General features: G+C 34.4%; 1 protein-coding gene across 1 annotated transcript in view; it reads right to left on the reverse strand.

The window, feature by feature from the left end:
- Positions 1-24,667, reverse strand: part of Cwc27 (CWC27 spliceosome-associated protein homolog (S. cerevisiae)) — a 196,313-nt gene that overhangs the window by 94,460 nt on the left and 77,186 nt on the right. The window contains exon 11 of the mRNA XM_013025301.1: positions 4,454-4,554. Within this exon, the coding sequence (XP_012880755.1) occupies positions 4,454-4,554 (101 nt within the window). The remainder of the gene's footprint in view (positions 1-4,453; positions 4,555-24,667) is intronic.

A 24,667-nucleotide genomic window follows, 5' to 3' on the forward strand; every position in this document is an offset into this window, starting at 1 on the left:
TGGAAATTCATGTGGCAATCTTGTTTATATTATACAATGATCTGCTACTTTAAATGATCTAAAAGGCATTTAAAAATATTAATTATCTGCTTCAAACTTTACTGGCAAATTAATATGTTTTCTGTTGTTGTTGTTCAAAAGACTAAGTCATACAGAATTACCAGAACAGTTCACTGTAGTGTTAGACTAAAATAAAATGCTTTATAAAAGCCAGATATGTAAGCCACATAGCATAATCAAAAAGGCTTTCCTGAACAGGTCCAAGAGAGTATTCAGTTCAATTGATGCATGAAGTTTCAGAGTCAAGGTCAAATAACACTTTCCCACTTCTTTTTAAGTGAAGATCCTTACTATACAACTACACATGAGAACTTCTGGATGTGTTCCCAGAATTCAGTTAGCTTTATCCTTGGAATATCTACAGACTGGCAAGACAGCCTAAGTTCTGATATACACTGAAAGATGTTTAAAATTCTGCTTTGTTTCTATAATGTTATGCTGTAAGATAGCTCATGGTATCATTTGTAATCGCAGAGTAAAAAATACTTCCAGTCTTAAAAATTGCATAGCTGAAATTCACAAATCTTCCACAATAAACAATTTTCTATGATTTATTACCAATACTATCCAACTTTAAAAGATCAAAGGAAGCTGACTGGAAATTTAATTCCAAGAAAAAATGTAATGCATCTTGTGCATCATAAATACATTCTAAGAAAGGATATCATTAAGCCTTCTAACAAGGTGGTGATAACATGGCTACTAATAGCACTTTAAAAATATCAGAATCAAAATAAGATCTAGCTTGTGGGTTCTAAAGGCAAAACCTGGCTGACAGGAATCAGCATTGCTTTGTGATTCCAGAAGGGAGAATGCAGGAGCAGCCTGCAATACCAGAAATTAAAAAAAAGTTCAAGGGATAGTAGTAAACTGAAAGGACCAGGTCCTTATGAAAGAGATGCATGGCTCTTGACTATGAAAGATCTTAATATTGAAAATACATGGGAGGCTCAGACCTGAGGACCGTGATTCAAAAACAGCTCAGGCAGGAAAGTCCATGAGACTCTTATTCCCAATTAATCACAGAAAAAGCCAGAAGTGGTGCTGTGGCTCAAGTGGTAGAGCTCTAGCCCTGAGTAAAAGGAGGTCTGTGACAAAACCCAGGCCCGAGTTCAAGTCTCAGGACAAATAAAAAGGAAGGAAGGAAGGACGGAAGAAAGGAAGGAAGGAAGGAAGGAGAAAGAAAAAGAAAGAAAAGAAAGAAAGAAAAAAAGAAAAAAAAAAGAAAATACATCGCACCAGAAATGGAGCTTTGGCTCAAGTGGTAAGAGAACTAGCTTTGAATGCAAACGCTCAGGGAAGTTCCCAGGCCCTTAGTTCAAGCACCAGAAATGACATAAACAGACACACACACACACACACACACACACACACACACACACCCATGGGAACTGGATTATTGTATTTTTACACACACACACACACACACACACACACACCCATGGGAACTGGATTATTTTTGCAACTTTCTTGTAAGTCTTGTATTTTTTCCAAATAAAATGGGCTATTCAAAAATCGGAAAACAAAATAAAAGCCAACAAGTAAATTACCCCCACTGTTTTGGAAGCCAGTTTCAATTGTCACTCAGAGTTAAGGAAAATCCAGAAATTTTGTTGAGGAAAATAACATTCAGAAAAATAATTCCTCATAATCTCTAACCATGACATTCAAAAGATTTTTGAGACTATCATCATTCACCTACATGGACTAAAGATTCAAATATTAACTTTTGTGTTAAAAATTCAGTCTTTTAAGATTCAAATCTTTCTTAATTATATTTAGTATCTCAAAGGCAAATAAATACACATATAGTCTTTCAACTGTACAGAATTACTATAATTATTTTTTATTGCATTTATCTCATTCCTATTTGATCATGGACTACAAAGGCAAGCACCATGCATTTCTAACTTCATAACCTAACTGTGGCACCTTTCCCTTTTTCTTTTCTTTTCCTTTCCTTTCTTTTCGCTCTCTTTCCTCTCTCTCTCTCTTTTGTTTTTGTGTGTGTTCTAGTCCTGAGGCTTCATTGAACTTCAGGCCGGGGCATGGTTGCTGAGCCTGTTTAGTTAAGGCTAACTAGCACTTTACCATTTGGGCCATAGCTCCATTTCTGGCTTTTTGGTGGTTAGTTGGAAATAAACGTGTCATGAACTTTTCTGCCTGGGCTGACTTTAAACCATGATGCTCAGATCTCAGCTTCTTAAGTAGCTAGGATTATAAACTAGAGCCACTGGCACTCCATGCTGGTACATTTCTTCTTTTTTGTTGGGGGGGGGGGAAGGGTCCAGTCTGAACTCTGGGCCTGCGCACTGACCCTCAGCTCTTCAGTTCAAGGCTAGCGCTCTACCACTTGGGCTACAGTGCCACTTCCGGCTTTTTTTTTCTGCTTATGTGGTGCTGAGGAATCAAACCCAGGGCCTCATACATGCAAGGCAAGAGCTCTGCCACTGAGCCACCTTTCCAGCCCAATGCTGGTACATTTCTTAAGGTACAAGGATATTCATAAATATTATTTTACTCAAAATGAATAAAAATTATAAGCAAGTGATTGATCCAGTTCAATGGATTGCTTTCAGGTGTCTAATACAGTTATAAGAAAAAATTCCCTGGGGGTAAATATGTATAATTCAAAATAAACAATAGTTCTTCAAACTTTCCATATTGCCGGTACATCTTGTTTTTATTCTAGGTTATAGTTCTTGAACTCGGAACCTTGTGTTCTTGCCTCGCTTTTTTTTTTCCCCATCCATCATGGGGCTTGAACTCTGGGCCTGGGCGCTTTCCTGTGCTCTTCACCTCAAGGCTAGCACTCTACCTCTTGAGCTACAGCACCACTTCCGGTTTTCTAGTGGTTTATTGGAGATGAGAGTCTCATGGACTTTCCTGCCTGGGCTGGCTTTGAACTGTGATCCTCAGATCTCAGCCTCCTGAGTAGTTAGGATTACAGGTGTGAGCCACTGGCGCCAGGCTTCAATTGCTTAGCTAAAAAGGCTTATGCTCTAACGGTTGGGCCAAATCTCTTACTTCCTTCAAGTTATATGTAAATTTAACTTTTCTTTTACATATAGTTTATAATTTGCGCTATTACAGATGAGTTAATTTTGTCTTAGCAGTTAGTTTCATTCAAATATATATTTTATTTCAGTGGCTTTCAAAACTTCATGAAATGTAAGTAATTGAGGATATAGTTCAGAGTTATGTAGTATTACTTCTGCTACTTAAAACACTAATATGTTGTTTGAATTTTGCAGTTTTGTTCTTTATGGCAAGATATGTTTCATCTTTTTTTTTTGTAATATAGTATCAGTGACTCTCAAAACTCTAGGCCATAGGAATCTTCAAGCTTCACATAAACATGAGAATACAGTGGATATAAGTATGCAAAAGCAAATCTATTACATCAAATTTAGTACATGCTTTTACAGGCAATGGAATAAAATTTCAAATTTGGCTTGAAAGTGAATCTACAATACAATTTGTTATTTCAAAAAGAAAAGAGACTTGAGAGTTCTAAGCTGTAATTTCGGAAACTAACCTTTATACTTTCTCAGGTAAAAAAAAAAAGTTCTATAGTAAATTAAAGATATTTTTTCGGGGCTGGGAAGGTGGCTCAGTGGTAGAGCGCTTGCCTTGCATGCCTGAGACCCTGGGTTCAATTCCTCAGCACCACATAAGCAAAAAGAAAAAAGCCAGAAGTGGCGCTGTGGCTCAAGTAGAGCGCTAGCCTTGAGCTGAAGAGCTGAGGGACAGCGCCCAAGCCCAGAGTTCAGGCCCCAGGACCAGACCAAAAAAAAAAATTTTTTTTTTCATGAAATAAAATAGCTTTTCTAAAGCTATTCTAGCTTAATAAAATTTATAGTGAATCACAGACTATATTAACCAGCATAAACAGCAAGGTATTATTTTGATCATTTTTATCAATATTTAGATCTTCTATGTCAACATAAAGTAAAAACAAGTGAAAACCAACATTATGTATTTAATACTATCCAAACCAACACACAAATGTTCACATAAACCTTGAACATAGGTCTGAAATGTTTTAGAGTACACACATACAAAAAAATGAACATTTCATTCTTGTCCACTTACAATCCAGTTATGTGCTATGGTAGCATTAAGTTTTGTTTTATTTTTAATACTGTTAATGCTCATTAAGCCTGCTTAAGAGCCACAATTATAACCATCTTTCCATCAAATTTTCTTCTTTGAAAAATGCTCTAAATAGAAATTTATTTTATTGGCTACCCGTTCAAAGCAAGTAGGGGAAAGCAAACAAAAATCTCAAGAAGGAGGGAAGTGGGAAGCTGGAATGGAGAAGGAAAGGAGGAAGCTGGAGGGGAGGGTGGTAAATAAAAACCAACATCAAGAGAAACTGCAAAGTCCTTACCTTCATTTCTTTTCTCCATTTTTGTTGCATCTTCTAGCTTTTTTTGTTTTGCTGCTAACAATTCCCTCTTTAACTGTCTAGCTTCTTTTCTGAGCTCTTCACTATAAAGAAAAAGAAAGTTATTTTTAATCATATAATGTACTAGCATTATATATGTACTAGCATTATATAATTTACTTGTTTTGCTAAACAAAAAAAGTGAATGATGTAATTTTATTTCTGTATGCAATTATTTGTTATAAAGAAACATAACTATAAAAGAAAAAGAAGGAGGAGGAGAAGGAGGTGGAGGAGGAGGAGAAGAAGAAATAAAAAGACATGATGAATTCCTGGATTCAGGATGGTTTAAGCACTACTGATCAAGGTTCATGTATTGGAGACTTGGTCCCAATGATGATGGTATTTAGTGGTGAAGAGGTGTCACCAGTGGGAGATCCTTAGGCTGATAGGGATGGAAGGGGTCTTGGTACATCCAAGTATCTCTAGTTCTCTGTTTCATGGTCATCTGTCATGGAGTGACCCAGCAGGTGTTGCAGATTGTCCTGCCAGAGTCTGCTATACTATTTGGCCTTCCAGTATCCAAAACCGTGAGCTAAATAAATATCTGTTTGTAAAATTAGCCAATCTCAGGTATTTCATTATAGTAACAGAAGTTTGATTAATGTAAACCTTTAGGGTCACTTGTGAATAGTTAAAGCTCTTCATATTGTATCTTTGAACGTCAAACATCAACTCTACAGCCAGCCACAGCTAGGCATGGATCATGGAAGGCCTCCCCTTCTGGAAATAAGAGTCAAAGTTATTGAAGCGAAGAATTAGTAAAATCTAAAATCTAAATCATTCCACATTGAGTGAATATTTAGGGATTCTTCTTGATTTTAAATCCCAGGCCTTTCTACCATTCACTAACCTGTATTAGATTTAGAAATTGATAGGCCTCGTGACATCAGATACAAATAGTCCTATTTTAAAATCAGCCTTCAAGATCTTTGAATTCTGAAGCTATCCTTTCAGATTAAAAATCCACTACCTTTTAAGAGTCCACTACCTTTTAAGTCTTTATTTATCCTTTTCTTCCTGCTCAAGTTGCTCATACTCCTAACAATCAAAGCCAACTCCTTAAGCATAGTTCCTGGTCTATCACAGCACCATAGTGATTCTCATTGGCTTTGTATCCACTCTAGGTGATAAATATGCTATGGTCAGTCTTTTTACCAGTGATTCATTAGTTCTCTTAATTTTCTCAACTGCCCTATGGACACATTACAGCTTCTCCTGGGAGAAATTGTAGAACTGGGTTAAGCATTTCCCCCTAGGACCTGTTCCAGAAGACAAAACTGCTGGGAATACGTAATGTGAGCCATGAGATGTTGCCATGGATCTGCCCGTGTAACAAGTTCTACTGATGATTTCTGTGTGCATGCAGGCTTGGAACTTTACAATAGAAATTAACTTCTCTCTCTTTACAATGTCAGGCTACTCCTACTCCTTTCATTGAACAAACAAATATGCTTAAGTTTCTCTGGATTCTATTCAGATCAAGTGATTATTATCTTCACAAATGGATTCTGTTCCTGAAAGGATAGTCTATATGTAGAGTCTACTTCATAATCTCTTGCAATCTATCTCTCTTGTACTCTACTGAAACTGCTTCGATATATATCACACAAATTCAATGGTCTTTTCTCAGTTCTTCTCTTCTTTGGCCTCTCTATCACTCAACAATGTTAACTACTTCCTTCCTGAAATTCTGTCCTAATCAGACTTCTTAGCATTTTAGCATCATGACTTTTCAGTCCTCCAGTTTACTTTTACTTCCTCCTTATAAGTTGTTAGCATTTTTCTTCTCTATCCACTGTACTCAGACATTTTTATAAAATCTCATGAGATAAACTAACACTCATACATAAATTATTCTCAACTCTAGATCTTTTGACTCGATTTGGGGCCTGCATTTGTAACCATCTGTTACAAATCTTCATGCTAACCAACAGAAATTTAAGGTAAGACATACAAGTAATTTAAAGTTTTCCAGAAGCTACATCTTTCCAAAGTAAAACACACACACACACACACACACACACACACACACACACACACACACCCCTACACACCGCAAACTTTTAAATTATCCTTAAAATTCTATACCAAGCAATATAGAAAATATTAATGTGACATTTTTGTACAAATCTTTAAAATCTGGTATTCATTTTGCTTGTATAGCACATTGCATTACTTACATTTCAAAGACTCTGGTCTAGAAAGAAAACAGGTCAGATATTTCAAAATAATATATCCTACACTTATTCCTTCTAAAATATAACTATTGGTCATGAAACCATTACCAATGACCAGGCCTTGAACTTCTCCTAGACTCTCCCTTTCCTCTTCATTGAATTAGTATAGAAACAGATTTCACCATACTGCAGCTCCTCTTACTACTCATGGTCACTACCAAGTTCAGTTGCTAGAAATGTACATCTCAAATGGATGCAAGTACTTTTTATTTCTTGAAAGTTTATAGACACAATTCTAGAAATCTAAAGTTTAGTTATCTCAAGGAAAATGTAACTGGATAGGCCCCGCACTGGTGATAACAACTATATTTTTCCTCTATCTACTAGCCACATCCATTTCTATTATACTACTTTTCACATTTTTCTTAATTTGGTAAGTAATTCAGGATGGTATTTTTTGAATGCTAAGTCTTTGAGGTGGAGTTTAGTTTGCATGTCTTAAACAGGAAATGATATATTTCTAGGCTTTATATATACTTCAAATGTGAAGTGTACAAAGAATGAAGCAAAGTTCACATTGTATAAAACACTACTGCAGAATCAATAGAACAGTGATTAAACAATTAACTTGGATTCAGAAAGGACTAATTTTAAAAGTCATCTCTATCACTTACAAGCTGAGTAACATTAGTTACCTAAAACTCAGTATTTTCTCATTATATAATATGGATAAGGTATATATATTATTGAACACACATAATACATATTCAATAAAAAGTAGCTACTATTTACAGGTCTATGCTTAAAATTTATTACTGTTTGTCATGGAGGAATAGCTATTGATTATATTATTTATTGTACATGAATCTTACTTCTACTTTGCATAGAGACTTCATAATTTTAAAGAGAAAATGAACACATTCTTGCTTCTAAGAACCTATCCTTAAACAGTCAAAGATTTAGATATGCCATTGAAGTATTATACGAAGTGAACAATGATGAATAGAAATTCAAAAAAGACAAAGTGAGACAGAAAAGGGTCTATACTGATCATTAAAAACTACTTTAATATACTGATTTTTTTCAAGTGACTGAAGATTTACAATGTTGTCAAAATCTTTCAGACTGTTCATCATCACCATTTGTTAGTACTTGTGAAGTATAACTTTTCAAAAAATTAATCTTGACATCATAGACTAATTTTAGGATTTCAAATCTTACATTTTTCTGGAATATAATTCTGTCCATTAGCACTAAAACACATTTCAATCTGTTAGGATAAGAAGGAAAATTAAGAGTACATGCTACCATGTACTGCCAAACCTTGGGCTTTTGTTTGTCTAGGGAGCATCTTTTTGGTCCCTCCAAAGCTTAGTTTCTGTTTGAATGATAATGTTTTTTTAAAAGATAAATATCTTTACAATTGAGGCTACTAAGGCATAATAATTTTTCCTGTTACTATTTTTTCTAAGGTATATTTCTAATTTGAATATATTTAAATTTTATTATGGTTTGTTCATAGCACTATTAGTCATCAAATAATTCTGCATATATATAAATGTACTAAATAAATAGTATCTTCTGTGGAAGATATTAATGGAAAAAAGAATTCCTTTTATAAACAATAGCAATAAAACAACATTAATCCTTATGAACTAATAACAGCCTAGAAATTAAGGTATCCTTTATGATTACAGTAATAGCAAAGAAATTGTTAATTCAATAATTTCTAAAAGTTGTATGGTATGAGCTATAGGCAAAGAAATCAAGATGAGAAAGAAGTGAAGAAAATCCATCTTTGCTAGATTCTGTAAATCATGTATCTTTCCCACATCATCATCATCGTCATCGTCATCATCATCATTATCATCACCATCATCATCATCAATACAGTACTAGAGTTTGAAATGTGGGCCTCATAGCTTGCTAGGGTAACACTACCACTTGAACCAAAGCTCTAGCCCTTTGTTTTGCTGGTTATGATGGAGATGAGTCGAGTAAACTTTTCAACTTGGGCTGTTGTCGAATCACAATCTTCTAGATCTCAGCCTTCTGAGTAGCTAGGATTACCAACAAAAACTACTGGCATACTTCCCTTTTCTGACACAGGCATTTTACTGATAAGAAAGCCGAAATTTAGGGAGATGAAATAAAAACTTGGCCTAAGTCATATAGTCAAATGTAAAGGAACTCGAAATTAAAAATGAGACCTCTTAAATTCTAAGTCTGTACTTTTTCCAGAATAATACAAAGACACTGAACAAAGTTTCTGTAAAGCTTCAATTCCATGTCCATTAGTAATAAAAGCAGTACATGATAAAAAGTAATAACCTCCATGACAAATGACTGAAGTATTTTTAGTTTTAGTATAAGATTACTGAGGCTATGGAAGAGATGGTTTTAAGGAGGAGATATTTGAACTAGGCCCAGAAAGATGGGACAGGAATTAGACATGTGGAGACAGTATGAAGATGAACCTAGTCAGTACACATAACCTAGAATAAAGGAAGAAAAACACAAGGTTATGTTAACAGGTATTTGTCTGTAACATAAAATAATACAAAGGGCACATTCACTGAAGCTGTGAAGAGCATCTGGGGTATATGTGAGTGGTCAGAATATTTTCCTTTAAGTTTTTCATAATCTTAGGTTTCCAACTTTCAAACAAGCGATTCCCCAACTGTTCTTATTGTGTTCATTTTACTCACTATTTACCCATTTCATTAAGTTACAAGTAATACATGTATTCCTTAAGTTACTCTCTTAGAAGTAACTTGTGACCTATAATTTATCATCACAAATTCCCATATCTTTTCATCTTGGCCCCTCAGAAAAGTCTAACTCTACTGATCCCTTTACCTTTCTCTGCCTCTCAAACTCATCTCCTCCCACCTCTTTGACATCCTTTTCCTATTTACCCTGGCTTTATATTTCTACCTTCTCAAGAGTGCAGTCTCAAAGCTCTTTTCTCATTCCTTCTTAGAAATTTCAACTACACTGAGAATTTCCATTCCATTTTACCTTAATGCAACCAATATACAAAATACCCTTCCACTCTCAAGCTTAAATTCACTTTTCTAAATGTCAACTGAATACATAAAAGCACCAAATTTACCATTTTTGAACTTGGATTGATCTCAAAACAGAGTACCTTTTCCTATCTTGCTTATTTTTGATAAAGCCACCAGTGTGCTGGTGATCGGGTCTACCTTCTGATATCACTCCCTTTCTTTCTTTTCCACTCAGTATTCTCAGCCTTTCTATGGTTAATGTCAGCACTACTGCCCTGTCCTTTCACAGCTCCTTAAATCCTACCAAATTATTTCAAATATTTAAGATCCTCTCATGAGCTAGCTTCAAAATCCCTTCTTGTCAACTTCCTCTCTGACACATCTTCTATGTTTACTTTTAATTTAACTCAAAACATAGTAGTCATAATTACCTTGACAAACTTTGAGCTTCAGTACACATACCCCTTAACATATGGGAAGTGAACTCAAGCATGACCATCTGTAACATTTACCTTAAAAAAAACTGGTAAAGATGATCTCAACCTGATTTTTTGACATGCCTTTGAAGAAAACATTAATCAACAAAAGTGAAATGAAATATACAGTGAGTTTCTTATAAGATGGTAAATAAATTTGCTAAAAGACTTTTGTTAGCAAGCTAATGGTTAAACATAGGTTTACTGAAGTCATTATTTCTTGTCATAGATGTTGCTCTCAGACTTTAAGCCTATTGTTGTCAAAAATCTGATAAGAAAAACATATGGAAATGATTGAAAACCAAATATTATACCTTTCATGATTTTTAGTCATTTCATGGCTTTTACCACTAGGCTTTCAAATCTTTTCATAATGAAACAACAAGCTGGTTGATGAACTCCTAAAATCACTACAATAAAAATTCATCATAAGTATTAAGACTGTAGATATATGGCAATTTTTAACAATTTTTATCAGCTAGAGCAAGATATAGATTTATCATTTTTCAGAAGGTATCCATACACTATGTCTGAATTCACACACACAAAAATATATAGCAAATATTTAACAAAACTAAAAGGAAATCCCAATGTGTGTTTAAAACTTTGTTATTAACAGATTAACTGTACCTGTTATGATGGCATTGGCCAACAAAAACAAGCAATCTAAACCTTGGTTTCTTCATCTCAAAACCAGAATGACAGGTTTTTGTAAAGTAATTCCATGTCTTGGAGTCGATTTTGCTTAGGATCATCTTATATGGTCATATGTACGTAGCTATTGAGCGATTCTTCTCAAGAGATTTTTCTTTGCTGTTGTTGTTTATAATGTACTATGTGCTTGTTTCTTTTGTATGTTCTTCCCACTATGGTAAATCCCTTGCTGTCACTGTATTTGATTTTGGTACCCTGGTATTGTATATACATTTATCTGAATTAGGGAAGGAAAGGGGAACAATAGAATGGTAAGACAAAGAACAAGGAAGGAACCAATAAAACAACAATATTCACAAGACAGTATGTTGGACATGATCTGTGCAATCCAGGGGGAGGGAAACAGGTAGGGGGGAGGGAAAGTGGGAGAAAAGGGAAGGGGTAACAAATTTGACAAAAAATGTACTTATTACCTTACTTATGTAACTGTAACCCCTCTGTACATCACCTTGACAATAAAAAATAAAAAAAAGAAAGGTAATTCCATATGAATTCACCTAAGTAATACAATGCTTGGCTTAGAATATGTACTCAACAGAAATGTGCTCCTATTAATAATTATTATTATTCTCAAATCTATTACCAACACTACTGCTATTCTTCATATTTATAGACTACAAGAATCAATTTCAGATTAAAAATTCTTAGATTAAATAAAAAGATTAACAAGGCAACTCTTTCCATTTTTCCACTCTCTGGATGTGTATATTTCAAACATGTACTGATATGGTTTTGTGTTCAATACATGACTTAGATTAAAAACCATTTGTTATAAAATGGGGAACTAAGCATTAAAATTGAAAATAACAAAATACTCATATTTCAGTTATGCTCACTAAACATTATTTTATTATAATTATTATATTTTATATTATATTTATATATATTTATATTTATATTATATATTTATATATTCATAATATATTATTATTATTTTATTATAATCTAGTTTTAAAGGATAAGAATAAACAATCTTTCAAAGAAGTGTATATGTACTTAAAAATCTTATGAGGAAGGCTCACAGACAGCTTACATTGATTCAGTCTAAGTGATCTTGAAAGGCCTCTTTCAGATGATAAATTTAATCTGACATAATGATCTATATAGCCTTTATAATCGACATAATAATTAGAAATAAACTACTCCTACCCTTAAGCATTTTGCAATTTTGAAGGAGATAAAAAGGAATCTATATACATATGCATAGCCTTTATACTGATAATCTTGCTCCTTTTATGTTATAGCTCACATGTAGTTTTAAGTAGGAAGATGAAAGTACTGATATAGTATGTCATCAATCTCTAAATTCTTAGATTTTTTGTAAATAAACTAAGCACAAACATAAAAACAAAATCAGAAAATAACGATACATAAAACAATAGGCAATTTTGCTATTCTATCTAATAAGTAAAAGAATCAAATTTGTTTTGGCAGAAATTCAGTCTTTAGGGCTGGGAAGGTAGCTCAGTGGTAGAGCGCTTGCCTTGCATGCCTGAGGCCCTGGGTTCGATTCCTCAGCACCACATAAACAAATAGAAAAAAGCTGGAAGTGGCACTGTGGCTCAAGTGGTAGATCGCTTGCCTTGAGCTGAAGAGCTGAGGGACAGTGCCCAGGCTGAGAGTTCAGGCCCTACGACCGGACCCCAAAAAAAAAAAAATTCAGTCTTTAGTCATGTGACTATTCTACAGTCCAACTTTAGAAATGATATTAATTCAATATGAAAAATAAATGAGATTTCCAATTCTAGTAATACACTAGTAGACAACATACTAGATAAACTGAAAAGTCTATTTTTTAATTAATTTTTTATTGTGAAAAAACCATACAGAGGGGTTAAAATTACATGAGCAAGGTAATGAGTACATTTCTTATCAAGCATTGCTGCCTCCTCTTTTGTTTCCCCTACCATCCCTGTCCTCCCATTCCTCCCACCCCCCCACCCCCACCAAAGTTATAAAGTTCGTTTTTTGACATAACGACTTGTACATCTCATTGTTGCAATGGGTCCACCTGTAACCCTATTTAAACAATTTGTTTTTTCCCTTCCCCTCCACAAATTATACCAACATCAAATACAGTGAAAACAGGGGTTATACCATGGAGGAGGGACATACAAAGCAACAAAGAAATAATCTTATAAATATGTTAGAAACAATCGCAATAAAGAAAAAACATTTGAATACTTATCTTGGAGTTCATTTCACCAAACATCAACTTATCTTACCTTTTCTGCTTGTCTCAGACATATACCAGTTATTGCAAATAAGGGAAACCATAGGACTTATGTTTCTTCCGGCCTGGCTTACTTCACTTAATATCATTTTTTCCAAGTCTTTCCATTTCCTAACAAATGGGCAATGTCATTCTTTCTGATGGAGGCATAGAATTCTATTATGTATATATACCACATTTTCTTGATCCATTCATCTACTGAGGGGCATCTGGGTTGGTTCCATATCTTAGCTATGGTAAATAATGCTGCAATAAACATAGTTGTGCTGGTAGCATTAGTGTGGTCTTATTTGTGATCATTTGGGTAAATGCCCAAAAGTGGGATTGCTGGGTCATAGGTGAGCTCTATGTGGAGTCTTTTGAGGAACCTCCATACTATTTTCCAAAGTGGTTAAACAAGTTTACACTCCCACCAACAATGCAGTAGAATTCCCTTCTGTCCACATCCCCTACAGCATCTGTTGTTATTAGCAACATCAATAGAGAGCCCACAGATTGGGAGAAGATTTTCACTAGCCATACAATGGACAAGGGTCTCATATCTAAAATATACATGGAACTCAAAAAATAAATCCCCCAACAACAAATACTCAAAGAAACAACTGCCTAATAAATAAGTGGGCTACAGACTTAAAGACAAGCTTCTCTGAAGAGGAAAGAAGGATGGCCAATAGACACATGAAGAAATGCTCAACCTCCCTAGCCATAAAAGAAATGCAAATCAAAACAACAGTGAGATACTACCTCACCACAGTTAGAATGGCTATAATCAAGAACTCTAATAACAACAGATGCTGAAAACTCTCTTATGATCAAATACCTAGAAGTACTAAACTCAGTATAGTTAAAAAAACACATAGCCTAGAAACCAAAGAATTATCCAGAGTTTGAAAAATGAGAAGAGGGCTTAAAAGCAGAGCAAGAAGCATTGGAATTATTATTGGAACACTGAATTGCTAGTGTCAGAAAATTAAGAATGTGTATTTTAAACAATTATGGGGATGGATCTAGGGTTTCTACATAAAATTAGAATCCTTCCTTCACTAAAAGTATGGGAATAAACATGCCTAATAACAAACACAGGAAGACCACCAAGAAGTTAGTCTGCTCAGGTCTAGGCAGGTAAGCAGGATTTCAAGCTAATTATCATTCCCAGGATATCTGAAGAATATTTCTAATTAAAATCCCCAATGATCTGTAGTATGCTGAAGCATCTGTTAGAACCAAAGGAAAAATCTTCTCTGAAGGAAAGCATCCTCAATTTGTATTTCACAGAACTCTGAAAAAAATGAGTTTTAAAAAGAAAATTAGGTGCCAATACAAAGATTTCATAATATCAAAGAGAACAAGGCCTTGTAAAGGAGAATCAGAGAGCAGCAAATAACCTGATACTCAAAACTTCAGGTACTATAAAAATAAAACGTGCATTATATGAAGAGAATGAGAACAAAGCATTAGATGTGATCTACAATGTTAACTAAAGAAATGAATAAAGTTAAATTCAATGAAAAGTTAAGTAGCTGAACTGGCACAGTGGCTAATGCCTGTAATTTTAGCTTGTTGGGAGTCAGACAGAGAGGATCACAGTTCAAAGCCAGTTTGGGCAAAAGTTAGTGAGGGCTCATCTAAATAAATAAACCAGGCAAGGTAATATGTGTCTGTAATCCCAGATACACAATCTGAAGCTATTCCTATACAAAAATGCAAGGTCCCACCTGAAAAAATAACACAAAGACAATCAAACAAAAGCATGAAATAATGGAAAAAGTGTAGCTAAAGACAGAATGGGTGAACTAGGAGATACATTTGAAAACACACACAATACAGGATGTAAAACAGGAAATAGGATGTAAAACAAAACAGGAAAATAAGCTAAGTATAAGAGGTTAAAGACATGGCAGACAAAAGGTAAGACAATATATTACAGATATAAGTGGAATTGCAGGACAAAACAGAGATTGAGGTGTAGCTGAAACAATAATATCTGAAAATATTGCAGAATTGATTAATCTAACTAGTCCTTAGATTCAGGAATATTAATATTAATCAGGATAAAGAAAATAAACATATAGACATATATAGTTAAAATGAAAAATAACAACTAGTAAAAAGTAATTAAAATGCATTACTCAAAAAGTTCATACTTATTTGCATAGAAAGTAGACTGATCTAGTGTAGAAATAAAGCTGTAATGGACTTTCAGGTAACATAAATTGTATGTCATTATATCTATTAAACCAAGAACAAATAGTGGCTGGATGTTTAATAATAAAATGATTATTTCAAGAGTATACTAGAAAGGAGGGCAAAGCTAAGTTTTCAATACATTTGTAATAAGATATTGTAGACTAGATTCTTCATCATATTCTGACATTTTTACTCATGACTTACAGTTGTTCATAAATGTTTCTTAAGTTGGGTGAAAGAATGAAATCATTCTTAACAAATTCATGGATATGAAAACTGAGAGAAAGAGAACATATTTTAAAAGAATCCTAAGAACACTTGAAATGTTAATAAAATTTAATAGTAAACAATATGCTGTTGGTATTACAAGCACGAAAAGGAGAATTAGAAACTGTTTTAACCATGGGATATATGGACGGGTCCAGAAAGGAAGAAATTTGGAATATCGGCAGCATAAGAATGAAAAATAAAGAAAGTTTGCAGTTAAGTCAACACTGCAGCAATTAACTTCTTCACAATAATTTCCAAGTAATGGATTAAGAATTTAAATGTCTTCAGGACTTTATTCCATGCCATACTGATTTCTATAATACAGTTTATAATTCTGTTCACAGTAACTGTAGTTAATGGCCCCAGATCCCTGTCTTTCTACTTGGCCCCTAGTGGAGCTGGGATAATAGGTACAAGCCATTACACCAGCTTTTTGTGTTGAAATGGATTTTTGATAATTTTTTCCCCAGGCTGGTGTTGAACCACAGTTCTCACAATCTCCACCTTCCTTTAAGTAAACACTTGGCCCATCAAAATGGAAAATTTTATTTTAAAACTCAATTAAGGGGCTGGAGACATAGATTAGGTGGCATAAGAAAAAAGGTTCTAAGTTCAAAACCCCAGTACCACAAAAAAGTATAACTACTATCTTACGCTCATATTTTGGGGGGGGGAGGGAGAAGACACTCATATTGTATTTTCCAGCAGCATCAGTAGGTACAGATCCCAGAGGACTTCCCTCGGGCCCCACATTCATTGGCAGGCTGTTCGGCTGGGCGAGGTAGTGAGGAGCGCCTGGGGGTGCTGGGTTCCCCAGAATGATGCTCACTTCATAAGGTACACAGGTGAGCCCCAGAATTACAAACACAATTCTAGAAGGAAAGGCACAACTTGACAAGAAACTATCTTTCTAGATCCCAAAGTTAGGTGTGGTATGGAAGAGACAAAATTTAGGGTGTAATCTTTGTCCTTATTCCAATATGGGGGACTTTTGACACAGTGGAGGGGGACTCTGGCCCCCAGAGGCTGGGTCCTTTGTCCTCATGAAACCTTAGGCCAACCTCCCATTCATCCACTCATGTTATCCCATGTATGTAAAAACAAAGTTAATAATAAAGCAATCAAATACGTCATGAAGGTCTAACTGTTCCCACCCATACATCAACTCAGCTTTTCAGACAAGGCCTGGGAAGCTTCATTGGTCATCAAAGGGGAAAATAAGAGAGTGCAGCTACAAAATAGTTTTTTTTTTTTTAATGAAGTAGATAAATTAAAGCTGTCATACTCAGAACTTGGCCTGGCTCAATTTGAAGCCTTTATAACTACTATCTTCTGAAAAAATAAAAATCAAATATGCTTTATCACTTCTTAAAAAAAAACTACTTTTAGGAAATACTTGTAGGAAACTTGGAAATGTCTTTAGTCTTATTTCCATTTAGTATTATTGCATGTTAAATAAGAGTATTCTCTTAAAATATCCCATAATTCTTTTTTTATAAAATTTTATAAAAAATTTTTTTAAATAATGACCAGGCAAACTTTTTACTAAGAACTAACATCATTTGGAAAAAAATTAATAAGCTACATTTTCCACAATATAATGGGTGCTAATAAACAAAGGCATACATTAAGGGAAAATGGTATCAGAGTACTAATCCTGGAAAATTTCAGAGGAAAGGTGAAGATGTGTTGTAAAGAGTAGGATTTTTGTGAAAAGAAAGACATCTCAAATGCAACACCTACAACAGAAATCACTGGGATAGATGAATTAGACAAAAGGTTGCATACTGAAAAAGATAAGGTTATTTTTGTGAAGGCCACACTCCCTTGAAAATAGTTAGCCTTACAAATTTACATAATTTAAGATTTTCCATTTCTCACAGTCCTTGCTAAACATTTTTTACTGACATCAAAATGCATTTTTCTCATTATGTAAAAGAATGAAAACATGGCAAATGTATTTAAATATAATATACATGGTATGAGTTAAATAAGGAAAAAAGATGAACTGCAAGTTTTTTTTTTCTAGTTGATAACCTATACTTACATCAGTATGGATCAAAATGGCATAAAATGGCTTCTAGAAGATCACAAGGCTGTATTCAGTGTTTCACAGAGTTGTATTTAAGCAATCCTCTTAAATCACTAAGACTTCCCACATTTTAAGTTGTCCCTGTCTTTCTTATCCAATGCATTTCAGATGCAAAAGATCCTCCATCAATTAAAATTCCTTTATTTTTAATTCTTGACCATTTAAAAAGAGGTGAAAAGGTATGATATTCTGATGGCACTCAACAACAAGGTTAAAAGTGAGCTGTCCTGCTTTGGATCTGTAATCAAGTATACCTAAATGGAGTCCATAATAACTACATGTGGATGATGTTGATGACTCTTACTTGGCTGGCTGTTTTTTCTAGCTTCAGATATTCCTTACTCGGTAGCTTGTAGTTCCCTAATTGCTCCAGAAAATACTTCATTTGCTTTTTTTTAGACAGAGAAAGCCATTACATAAATGTGATTTTTACTTACCTTACTCTGTAAACAGCCTTTCCTTCTTGTCTTATCTAACTGCTCTTCTCTCTCAGAATCAAATATGTTGAAGTTCACCACATGTGGCTAGTAGACTGCGTTTGCCTCATTCAAGTTCCTCTCCCAAACTAGAGCCAGAGTGTGTTTTATTTTTTAAAGCTTAATTCTGGCCTAATATTCTTGGTATTGCACCCTTTAATTCTCCAAGTCCAAACTCATGAACCCTGCTAGGTTCTTCATGGTCTCAGCTCCACTTTGTTTCTAGCTCTAGCACTTGCCTCAACCCTTGCATGCATCCCACATTTAATCTAAGACACTTCTCCTTCCCACATTCCCTCCATAATAATTGTTTAGACCTCAGTGTTCATGCTACTTTCTCCACAATTCTTTTGTGACACCATCATTGATTCATGAATTCCTAACATATATATAATGTATTTTTTCAAATATATATTAAATAAACTATAATATTATGTATTAACATTATATATTACATGTTAATATTATACATATTATATATCATATACATTAGAAAAAGAAGTTCCTTTGGGTATTGGTAAACATTTGAATTCATTAGTCCTTCTTTAAAATTAAAACAAACATAATTAAAAATAATTTTAATCATATAAAATATTGTATTTCAGGATACTTAATGAACAATCTTTTATTTAAGATCTAGTTAAAGCTGTGTTATCTATAATACTCTCACTGCATAATCTCAGATATTTAGGAGTACATAAAGTTAAGAAGAGAGTACAGTATATTCTGTCAAAAAATCAAGAAGAGTATGGCATAATCTGTGGGATGAATGAGTGCATTTTATCACAGAGTGTATCTAATGTGGTAGGTAGTAAGTCTATTATGACAATGACAATAGAGATAAAACTTTAAACATAAAACAAATAATTTCCAGCACAACTGCATTATACATCCATAAAGGTAGATCAAATGGCTGAAGATCTGACTTGACTGAAAGCCCAAATTGCTTTAAAATGGGAACAAAGTTTACTCTTCTCTCTCAATCAAATATGCTGATAACTTGTCACTAGAGGTGTTTTGGGAGAATTAAGATAAACTTTTACCCCCCCTTTTTTTTTTTAACTTTTTGCTTGTTTCCTATTCTTAGCACCATGGAGGAGACAGCATAATGAGGCAAGAAGAATGAAGTTTCTGTAATTGTTCAAACAGTAAACAACAGTTCCAAAGTCAGAGAAAAGAAAAAAAAGCAGAAACTCAACCATGCTTTTGTCTCCTCTAGAGAGCTTATGACATAGCACATTACAGCTTCATAGACACTGTAGGCACTAAGACCTAGCAGGGGCTGCTGCCTGACTTGAATGAAAACCCTCACCTACACTGACACTTTAAAATTCTGCTCTAAATGAATCTGTGGATTCTCTGACTGAAACCCTGGCAGGCACTTGATTGAAAATAAGCTGCATCCTTTCAGGCACCAGTGACTGAAGGCAAGATCTGACTCATAACCAGGCTACTGTTGCAGAAAGCACCAGGTTTTCTTTTCCTATGTTGACTTCACCCTAGGGGGTTTCCGAGACTTTGTTACCACCTGGCAGACAAACACCATGAAAAATCTGCTTGAACTGTACTAGACCAGCCCTTCAAGAAAATATGGACAAGATGGGAGCCAGGAAAAGCACTTTGGAAACTACTTGCACCTAATAAAAACATCTTTTTAATTTAGCTAGTGTAAGATCCAAGGTAGTGCAGTCCAAATGGAAAAGATGCTTTATTTATATTTATGCGGGTTCTTAATTTAGGCTTGATTCATGCTTCATGAATAAGAACTACCATTTTATAGAGTTAGGTGAACATTTGGCTTTTCATGTACTCTCACTACTCTTCATTGAGCCAATATGACAAGTGGAGAGATCCACTATTTGACCTTAATTTGTGAGTAAACAAAAATTTTCTTTCATAAAGCAAGGTCTTTAAAATTATAGCTAATAAAGTAATATAAAGTTTCACATGACTGCTTTTTTTCTCTATTTCAAAATGTTTCCAAGTACTGTGTTAAGTACATCTAAACATAGTATTTCAATAAATATTCTGAATCTACTGAATGTTATTTTTACAGGTGGTAGATCAGAGAGAGGATGGTATACTCTAAGACAATATGGCGAGAAACATTAAGGTTAATGAAGCAACAAATCAGCTCTTCTGTAAGATAATCAGAACTACAAAGAATAAACTCAGGAGAAAAAAATGTTGCGTTTCCTATGATCTGCATTGAAACAAAAGTTGCAGTGGACAAATAAAAATCTCTTTAGAAAATAGTAGGGATAGAGAGAAAACATTTTCAATGAAATATAGTTTGAACAGCATTTCTAAAACCTTAACAAACTATAGAACCACCTGAAGGCTTGTTAAAAGACAGATTGCTGACTCCTGAGTTTCTAATTCTGTAGATCTAGGGTTTGGCCAGAGATTTCCACTTAGAACAAATGCCTTGTGAAGCTGATGCTACTAGTCTGTTGATCATACTTTGAGAACAAATGGTTCCGAGAAATAGTGCATATATAAATAAGCAAGTTTATTAATATTTTCTTAGCTTTGAAAATAAATCTATACAAGAAGCTCACAAAGGTAATTACATTTGGTCAAACTACAATATTTATAGATGGACACACTAAAAATTTAAAGACAACTGGGAAACAGTGGAAAAGGAAAATTTTTCTTCTCAGGTAATGTCACTAATAAACAAGCTCTGACATTGCCCAGGAGCCAAAAGAACACAGGAGCCCGTCTACGAGCTTAACATGCGTCATTATTGCATTTTGTAAAGGCAATTTTTAGAATGACTTTTCTAAGATGTGGTTTCAGGGGAAGTAATATGTTTTGGAGGAGGAGAGTAGTCTAAAATTTGACATTGCTTGAGTTTTCAACTTGTTACCATCAGTTTTGTCAGTAATGCTATACTCTGGGGTATTAAAGTCTATAGAATTTGCACCATAACACTACTTGTTCAAAAAGACACATACTTAGTAAGTCATGTAACAGTAACTATCCAAAGCTAATATAATAATAAATGAAAGAATAACAAATGGATTTTGGAAAGTACTTCCTTCCTTCTCTTCCCCTGAGGAGCTTCCCGTGACCCAAAGTCCTCAAGTTCAACATTAAATGGTCCCTCTAGCTCTCATTATGCTATAGGTAAGTTAAGTTCTGTTATTCAATGATGTTTGGTTTACACTTCACATGAGGTCAAAGTTCTTTAAAAAGTTCTAGAATAGCCAGGTTTCCATAACTCACGCTTGTAATCCTAGCTACTCAGCAGGCTGAGATCTGAGGATCATAGTTTGAAGCTAGCCAGGGCAGGAAAAGTCATGAGACTCATCTCCAATTAACCACCAGAAAACTAGAAGTGGCACTGTGATGCAAAGTGGTAGCCTTGAGTGGAAAAAGCTCAGGGACAGCACCCAGGCCCTGAGTTCATGCCTGACAGCCAGCTCCCCCGGCACCCCCAAACAGGGCTAGAATACTACAGCAAGTTTAATTCCTCATGTTCCATTGATTTAAGAGTAACTCCTTATGTGACACTGGAAGTTTGCCCTGATGCCTAAGAAGGCTTTCTTTGCCAGGACTTCTGATTCACTGTGTAATCTTAGACTCACTGTAGTCTTTTACTTGGATTAATGAAGCACTAACTGCTTTATTAGATCTCCTAAATTCCACATGAAAAATGTGCCAACAAAACAGAATCTTACGCTTATTAAACTGTAAATTCACATTGTGATACCTCTTATGTAATGATACTCTACAACATACATATCTATAATGACAATAGTACTACTACTAACACCAAAAGCAAGTATCTCTTATATTTTCTATTTGTTAAGGGCTACATAAAGAGATCACAAGCTTTGAAATCACAAAATTAGATTCAAGTCTGGGCTTGAAAGCTCACTCACTGTACAACACTAAGAAAGTTTACATAAAACTCCCTAAGGCTACTTCCTAATATGTAAATAGGAGGAACTTTTAGAGTAGTGTAGGATTTTGAACTTACCTTGATGTTTTCTTCTTTTTTCCAGCCTTAATACTAACTCAAATTGTTACCCTTTTTTTTTTCTAGACGTTGCAATATTCTACAATCCTTAGGTTTCGGACAAGTTTATTACATACTTCAATAAAACAATGTGCAAGGTAAAGTGTTACACATTTCCTTATATTCTTCCTCATATATTGCAGTGAGTGATCACAAGTATGGTGCTGCTGGGCACTGGTGGCTCATGCCTGTAATCTTAGCTACTCAGGTGGCTGAGATTTGAGGCTTGAGGCTCAAAGCTAAGCCAGGCAGGAAAGCCTATGAGATTCTTATCTCCAATTAACCATCTAGAAAGCCAGAATTGGACCTGTGGCTCAAGTGGCCTTGAGAGAAAAAGCCAAGAGGGAGTATGAGACCCATGTTCAAGGCCCAGGACTAGCACACACATATACAAAAATAAAAAAGTGTGGTACTATCATCTATTGAAAACTTTGCCACATTCTTTCCAAGTGTATATGAAACATTCTCAAGATAGACTACATGCTAGCCCAAGAAACAAGCCTCCACATATTTAAATGGATTAAAATAATACAAAGCATGATCTCCAACCATATGGAATAAAATTGGAAATTAATATATTCCCAAACAACCAATGGATCAAAACAGTCACAAGGAAACCAAGATACTCTGAGATGAATGAAATGAAAGTAACATATTTAAGTTCATAGGATATAAAGAAATTCACAGCAGTAAGTACTTCCATTAAAAAAAAAAGATAGAGTTTTCTACTCTAAGAAACTAGAAATGTACTTTGTACTGTTTAGGCACATTTTAGGCTTATGTAAACATAAGTCACAACCTCATACTCTTTGTTTTTGTTTTTCCTTAAAAACAATCATATATTTAGAGAGAAAGAAAAAACAAACAAACAACAACAGCCAGTGACCTACTGATTGTCAATGGTACAGTTGGGAATTGTACTTCTCAATGTCCTCAAAGTTAAAGTGATGACCTGAAGATAAAATTATTCTCCTTGGTTTTTGATTCATATTTTCAAATTACATTCACAAAGTGTGTATATTCATATAATCTATTGAATCCCAGGGAGCAGATATAGATGGCTAATCATCTCTTTTACAGATGAGGAAACTGAGTCTCAAGAATCCTCCTAGACATTGTCTCAATTCTTAGTGACTACTATAATCTGTGATATATTCACACTTGGATTATTGTTATTATGGTTTTCTCATGTACTTTGGTTATAATGAATTATTCTGAGATCTAAACATTTTAAATCCAGATTCATTTTCTTGTATGTACAATATATGACAAATGTAGATAGATTATTTCAGAATGTGTAATGCTTTTAAAAGATGATCTAAGATCTGTTACTTTAATATTAATATTTCAAGAAGATAATGTTTATATGTATGACTAGGCTGACTTATCATATACTGAAAATTATATACCAAATAATGGATTTTCTTTGTTCATTTCTTGGCTGTTAGGACCCAGTACAATTAGCAAAAAGTATAGTTCTATGAATAAAATCTTCAATGTTGTAAACTAAAATTACTATGGGATTTAATGTTTAAATTAAAATTAAACCACCTTCATTCTAAAATTAAGGCAGATCTGTTTGCTCTCAATAATAAAATTAATTACTGATTTAATTATTTAATTTTCTGTATTCAACGATTCAATTTCTAGTTAATCCAACCCCAAAGTCCTTGTTTATGTCACACCAAATCTGTATGAATCAGGCAAGGCTATGCCAAATCATGCATTTTGACGTCGTTTCTTTCCCTTTATAGATTTATAGCACACCACTTGTAGGTGAATATTAACTTTTCTACTGAAGCCCATCCAACCACCTCCAAAATTAAAAATGCAATTCTTAGAATGCGACTGAAAACTGTACCACTTGGGCCTACTATACTAGCTGTTTGAGTTTGAGCTTTTTCTTTTTCAATATTTTTATTATCTTTAAGTACTTGTACAAAGGAGTTGCCATTCAACAAAGCAATTTATGAACACAGTGCCTCTTGATCGATGTCACTCCTTTCAGCATTCTTACTTACCCAACCCAACCCTCCCCTTCCCTCACTTTTCTTAATTTTTAGGTTATGTACTGAATGTTTTTGCCGTTTAACACAGTAGCTTATATATACAAAGCATCTTGATCTATGCCATCCTTTCAACATCTTCCCTATTCCCCCCTTAAGCTCCTGCTTTCCCTTATAGCTCTCAATTCTGTGGTATATACAGTGTATTCTTCCTGCATTCTACTTCCTTCCCCACTTCATTCTTCTACCTCTCTCCCCTTAGCTCCAGCTCTGACAAGTACCTATTTCCTGGTACTTACTTTGTTTGGCTTTGACTTAGTCTTTCTAAAGAATTACACTATTTGTGCTCTCCATACAGCTATTAGTTAGATTTTTTTCAACATATTAAACAACAAAACCATATTCTGTCAATCTCATTAAACAGAGACAGAGACTCCATAGCTTTTATTATTTTTTAATGTTGTTACAATGTGAATTATGTTTGG

Source organism: Dipodomys ordii, unplaced genomic scaffold (genome assembly GCF_000151885.1).
Source record: "Dipodomys ordii isolate 6190 unplaced genomic scaffold, Dord_2.0 Scaffold83, whole genome shotgun sequence".
Taxonomy (NCBI): Eukaryota; Metazoa; Chordata; class Mammalia; order Rodentia; family Heteromyidae; genus Dipodomys; species Dipodomys ordii.